Source organism: Suncus etruscus, chromosome 13, assembly GCF_024139225.1.
Source record: "Suncus etruscus isolate mSunEtr1 chromosome 13, mSunEtr1.pri.cur, whole genome shotgun sequence".
Taxonomy (NCBI): Eukaryota; Metazoa; Chordata; class Mammalia; order Eulipotyphla; family Soricidae; genus Suncus; species Suncus etruscus.
This window is the reverse complement of record NC_064860.1, coordinates 18,845,231-18,851,230: the sequence shown is the minus strand read 5'-3', so window position 1 is coordinate 18,851,230 and position 6,000 is coordinate 18,845,231. Positions and strand designations below refer to the sequence as shown.

Here is a 6,000-nt window from a genome sequence, read left to right as displayed (position 1 = left end):
ACCTACGCACACTGTTTTGAAATAAATTAATCACACATAAAGAGGTTCAAGAAAATGTTATCAGGGCACTAAATTGAAGGATAATATAGATTTTCCTTTCCCATTTTTCAGTATTTTGTTGAATTATTTTCCATGGTAATTTATTACTTTTACAATCAAAGCAAGACTCCAAAAGCAAAAACATAAAAACATCTTTATGATTTAGTCCCCATGGAAACAAATACATAGAAATATTACATACCTAAAAGTCCAGTTAGTACTTAACTCATGGTCCATTCTGGTGCTCAGTTCTATAAACTAAGAGTGGCCAATAGGAAGCTAATCTGCAGAATCTGCCAATGTTCTCATGATGTAGTGGTGAGTCTTTTTTTCAGTGGCTACCATCCACCTGTAGTCCCTTATATATGCCATTTTATTTAGCCCAGGAAACCAGACTTTTTTTGGCTTGGCCATTTCCCACGCAAGGAAACCAAAGTCTAAATGAGAAGAGGTGAAGCTTTATATATATATACATATATATATATACATATATATATATCCATTTGATGTAAAATCAAGCTCTTGCTTTTTCTCTCAACTCTGCCAAAAGCTCCTTAGAAGCTTTAGGAGTCTCCAATCAAATGTCTTCCTCACCAATCTAATGGAGAGGAAGGAGCCTTCCCCAGAGACAGTGGTATCTCTCCAGTGACACCATTGTGATACTAAACATATGCAAGCGTGATTCTCATGTGTTTTACACATGTCCATCTCTATTTTTCCCTAGAAAGTTTTTTTAAAGGTATCTTTATTGGACAGTTTTGTGCTAAGCAAAATACATCAGAAAGAAGCAAGATAAACACTTAGTTCTCTCATTCATAAAAAGAAAGAAAAATAAATTGACTAGACAAAATGAAATCAAAACTACTCTTTGGATTCAGATCACAAGTAGCTGAGGGAGTAGATAAATCAAAAGGATAGAAAGTAAGAGGGAGACACAGAAGTGGAGAAATTTCAGCTCTTTGGTAGAGGGTTGATGAGACAAGTCACTTTGCAGAGGAATAAAAGGGCACTCCTGTAAAATACAGTGATATAAACCAATACTACTGCCACCATTTTAAAAACAATAATACTTATAAAATGATAAGAAAGTTAAAATTATGTAAAACTTTCATAGTCCAGAAACCTAGTATAGAGGGATAAGGCACTTGACTTGTCCATGCTTGATCTTTGGTAACAGATATGGTGCCCTAAGTCGCCCCAGGAGTGGTCCCTGAATATTGAGCCAGGGATAAGCCAGGTATAAGCCCTGAGCACTTTTGGGTGTAACCAAAAATTAATTGGCTAGGAAGGGAGTTACAGGGATTATGGCATATGCCTTGCACATGTTCAAAACAGGTTCAATCCCCAGCATTTCATTGAATTGCCAACCCAGTTGGCCAAATATTCCCCAAGAGTTTCTCCTGAGGTCTCCTTAAGCACCATAGCAGGGACCCAAAACAAGTAAAATTCACTTGCTAGTTATCTTTAATTCAAGATAAAGGTATTGCTCTCTCCCATAAGTAACCGAGTCATATTTAAGACTGAAGGCCCATGCAGAAATTGTTTCCCATGGTCTATAAATTTGCTAACAAAGGCACTTGTCTGTCTATCCTGCCTTTGTACAATGGGGGTTCCCAACTGTCCAAAGTATTGCAATTACATGGCAGCCACAAAATGGGCACCTGATGCCAGAGCTACCATTTAACTCCTCCCCCCCCCATTAGAAAATATAAGGAAGGAATATTTGGTCCAGCAGAAACCCAAGAGGAAATCAGCTGCTCCTCCAGATAAAAGCTAAAGCATAAAAGGGCAGTGGATGTGACAGCAGCCTAGAGGAGCCATGTGGTTCATTCTGCCTGCAGTTTTACTCACTACCACCTATGGCATTGCTCCTGTCCGCTATGACAGGTAAATTACCCTGCTTGGACTCCTTTCTCTGCAAGGAAAGAGGACCTGGAGACCTTCTTAATGATCCTCTTTTGTTTTCTAACAGGGAAAAGGTCCTACGGGTGAATCCCCAGGATGAAAAACAAGTAAATCTCCTAAAGGATTTGGCCCAAACTTACCAGGTAAAGACTTTAGAGGACATTTTTTTAAAACATTTTTTAAAGATCTTTCCTTTCTGTTCTCTAGAAGCTGGTTCTCTCTGGTTTTATGTTTCTTGTGCATGATGATACAGAAGATAGAGCTCAGAAAAAGTGGCAGGAGTACCTGGGTATTTTGCTTACAGATCACCTAAGTTTCCCTCCTTAAAGCTCAGCAGATCAGGGCTAGAGCAAAAGTACAGTGAGTAGGGCACTTGCCTTGCCCACACACTGACTTGGGATCAATTCTTGGCACTTTATATGATTCCCCAAGTCTATGAGGGTTAATCCCTGAACACAAAGCCAAGAGTAAGTACCACGGGGGATGGACCCCAAACAAAAACAAAACAAAAGCTTTCAATGCCATGGATTTGTCTAAATAAAATTGTAAGACAAGGGGCTGGTTTCATATGGAAACTCAGTGAGATCTTGGCAGCATCTCTAGCTTAGTACACCATGCCTGCCACCTCTAGTATATCGTTTTAAACTGCCTGACGTTATAATTTATGTAAACAAAATGATATCCGATTTAAAACCCAAAACCAAATTAGGGTTCATTCTAGTCACACACACACACACACACACACACACACACACACACACACACACACACACCCTTGTCTCTACATCAGATCCATTCAAAGCACTGAGTTTTTCAAACTCATTCTTAGTTCTTTGTTCCTTTGCCACTGACAAGTTCATGTTTTGCCTCCTACTTACTGGGATGACTTCAACACTCTCTTAATTAATTACTTAATTAAGTTTCAGGGTTCTAGCGCTGCCTTCCACAAACTACATTTGCATTGCAACCTAATCTGTCTAATCTTAATGGCTGCATCTTTCTATTTAAAAGGTTGTATCAGGTTGATTTATGTTTTTGTTTTCTAATGGATGTTTAATGAATTTATGGTTGATTTTCAATACCAGATCATTTTAGGAGTATAACTTTGCACCTATATTTGTATCTGAGGCTCATTACCAAATCCAAATACCATGCCAACTCTTGGAAATTCATCAAAAGCAGAGGGTTTGTCACTTTCAGAGCAAAGGATCCTCTCAATTAGAAATTCCTGTGTCAAACTGAGAAACAGTTGCCCTGGGCATATAAGAACCCTTGCTGGAATACTGGGGTTAAGGGAAGGGTGGAGAGTTAGTGGTGGAAAGTTATTTGTTGGAGTGACATTGGTGGTTGCATTGGGAGCTATCTGGACTTTTTGAATGGCATTGCTTTAAGATTCTGGCCCCACATCCTACCTCTTTGTCCTATAAACCCCTTGCAGAAAAACTCCTGTTTGGATGGAGTCATTCCTGAGTGACAACAGAAAGAAAGTGTGATTGTTATTTCAACACCATTCTAGACTATCTACTCATTCTTCCACCACTTTTCCTTTTTCCTCTAGTAGCTACCTTAGTTTGCACCAAGTTTAGAATTTAGGTTTCATGGTTGGGGTCAATTCATTTGCATTATATTCCTGAAATTTAAAAAAAAAAAAACATCTTTTACTGCCTTATTTTATTTAGCATCATCATTTGAGTTTCTATCTATGTTGTCCTCAAAGGCAAGAGTTCATCTCTTTAATGGCATAGTAGTAATCTACTAAGAATATGTACCACAGCCTTTTCAGTCATTTGATGGTGATATTTGGATTGAAACTATCGTTGAGCTATTGTAAGTAATGCTGCTCTGAACTGAGAGGTGCAAATCTTTTTTCAAATTAGTGCTTTCATATTCTTTAAATATATGCCTACAAGTGATACCATTAGATCTTATGAAATTTCCATTTTGTTTTATTTTTCATAAGGGTCACACAGATTTAGAAAACTGTAAATGTGTGTAATGTTCCAAGGTAAAATGATCATACACCATGCATACTAGCACAGTATCAATGTTCCACTACCGTAGATCCTCTTCATTCCTTCAGCCCACTCTCCCACATACCTCTTCATGACCTCAGCTCTGTGAGTCTAAGGGTGTTAAAGGCTTGTGTGTTTTTTAGAAACTATATCCAGAGTAAGCAAATCTTACTATGTAAGAGTCTCACACAAGACTCTTAAGTTTGCATGTAAGAGGTTCACATCTCAGCTCTGTGCCTTGGGGCAAGTGTTTTGACCTTCCTGTTCTAAGTTTCTCTCCTTTACAAAATAGAAATAATAATCATATCACCTCCCAGAACTGTTGTAAAAACTTCTTAAACTCATCTTTGGATCAATCTCAGAAACAGGTTTGGCTTTCCTAAACATTACCATTTTCTGCTGGGACTGGTGTCAACACTATTAACATCTGTCAGACAGACAGTCTCTATAGCAGGGGTCTCAAACTCAATTTACCTGGGGGCCACAGGAGGCAAAGTTGAGGTGAGGCAGGATGGCATAAGGGATTTCGCTTACTGAATATTCGCATTAGTAAAAAAAACAAATCGCAAAAAATCACATTAAACATTTGCATACCCCAAACGGAACTGCTCGGGGTATGCGAATGTTTAATGTGATTTTTTTCTTACTAATGTGATTTTTATTGCAATTATTCAGTAAGCGAATAATACTGCAATATTTGAAGGCCAGCCGCGGGCCACAAAATGTTGTACGGAGGGCCGCAAACGGCCCGCGGGCCATGAGCTTGAGACCCCTGCTCTATAGTTTCCTATTTGCCCTCCTCTTACTCATTTTTCAAACTTCATGAATACCAAAATTCAGCACAATACATATTTTCTCATGAGAATTGTGTTTCTTCTACTTTTTAACTCATACTTCATCTCCAAGTCACAGCTGAGGCAGTATCTCCTACAAGAGAGCTTTGTCCACGGACTGTCATGACCCAGTTCAAATTGCTTCTTGTGATTGTGCCTGGCATTGATTAGCATGTTGTAAATAAATGACTTTATCTCCTGCACTAAAATTTGACCTCGTTAGTCTTATATAACTTGCTGTAGTGGTATCCAGTTTGTGTCACTTGCTTAATATAAGTTCTCAAAAGCTCCCTGAGTAATCTAAATTCTTAAACCACATTACCCTGTTAGAGCAGATAAATTTCTACTGTTGTATCTAACTCTGCCTAACTCTTCTTATTAAAATCATATTACATTCTTCATAAGCTAACTATACTATAAATCTTTGACCATAATGAACCAATAAATATTGACTGGATCATAGAAGCCACAAATTCCAATATAACTGACTTATCTAGATTGGGATTCAGTTATGAAACAATCAGGCAGACTAAGATATGCCTACAGTGTGAAGTGATTAATATAATTTGAACCTTTCCTTCACAATTTTTAAGATAGTAAGTCATATTTCATTTGATTTCCCAATTCAAAGTAAATTATGAAAATCTACAGAAATTTGGACTTTTTTTCTAGTTATTTTATCTGAATGCTATTCTTCTGAGATTACATGCCAAATTTCTGAAATTCTTGGGTAGAAAAATAAAAAGAAGGGAACAGACAGTTGTTAAATGCCTGCATGTTCCAAATTTCAAGTCATTTCACAATCTTCACAGGATACCTCAGTGGTATTCAGGAGGCCTGGAATTTCCTCCTGGTCTCAGCCTTTGAGCTGGCAATTCAGTGCAAGAACCCAAGGACACGTTGCTACTCAGGCCACTTCAGGGCCTTTGGGGCCTCTAGGGTTGGGGAGATTGAAGGGAGAAGATTCTGCCATGCTGAAGGTCAAACCAGCTTTAGCTGCATGCAAGACAAGCACCTAAAGTTATGTACCATCTCTCCATACCATTAAGCTCTTTTATCCTCAAATGGTAAAAGCACAAAGATTAACAAAAATATACCCATCCCCTTTTGATTTGCATACAGATATTTTCCTCCCCACCTTTGAAAGTAGAGTGTTCTCATGAAATTTTTCATAGACCAAAAAGGCACAAATTACTCAGACTGGAGTTCCA

General features: G+C 38.2%; 1 protein-coding gene across 1 annotated transcript in view; it reads left to right on the top strand.

Annotated features, from left to right (window-relative positions):
• The first annotated feature begins 1,858 nt into the window (after positions 1-1,858).
• CPA3 (carboxypeptidase A3) overlaps positions 1,859-6,000 on the top strand; it is a 30,561-nt gene continuing 26,419 nt past the window's right edge. The window contains exons 1-2 of the mRNA XM_049785524.1: positions 1,859-1,926; positions 2,012-2,087. Coding sequence (XP_049641481.1) covers positions 1,859-1,926; positions 2,012-2,087 — 144 coding nt within the window. The remainder of the gene's footprint in view (positions 1,927-2,011; positions 2,088-6,000) is intronic.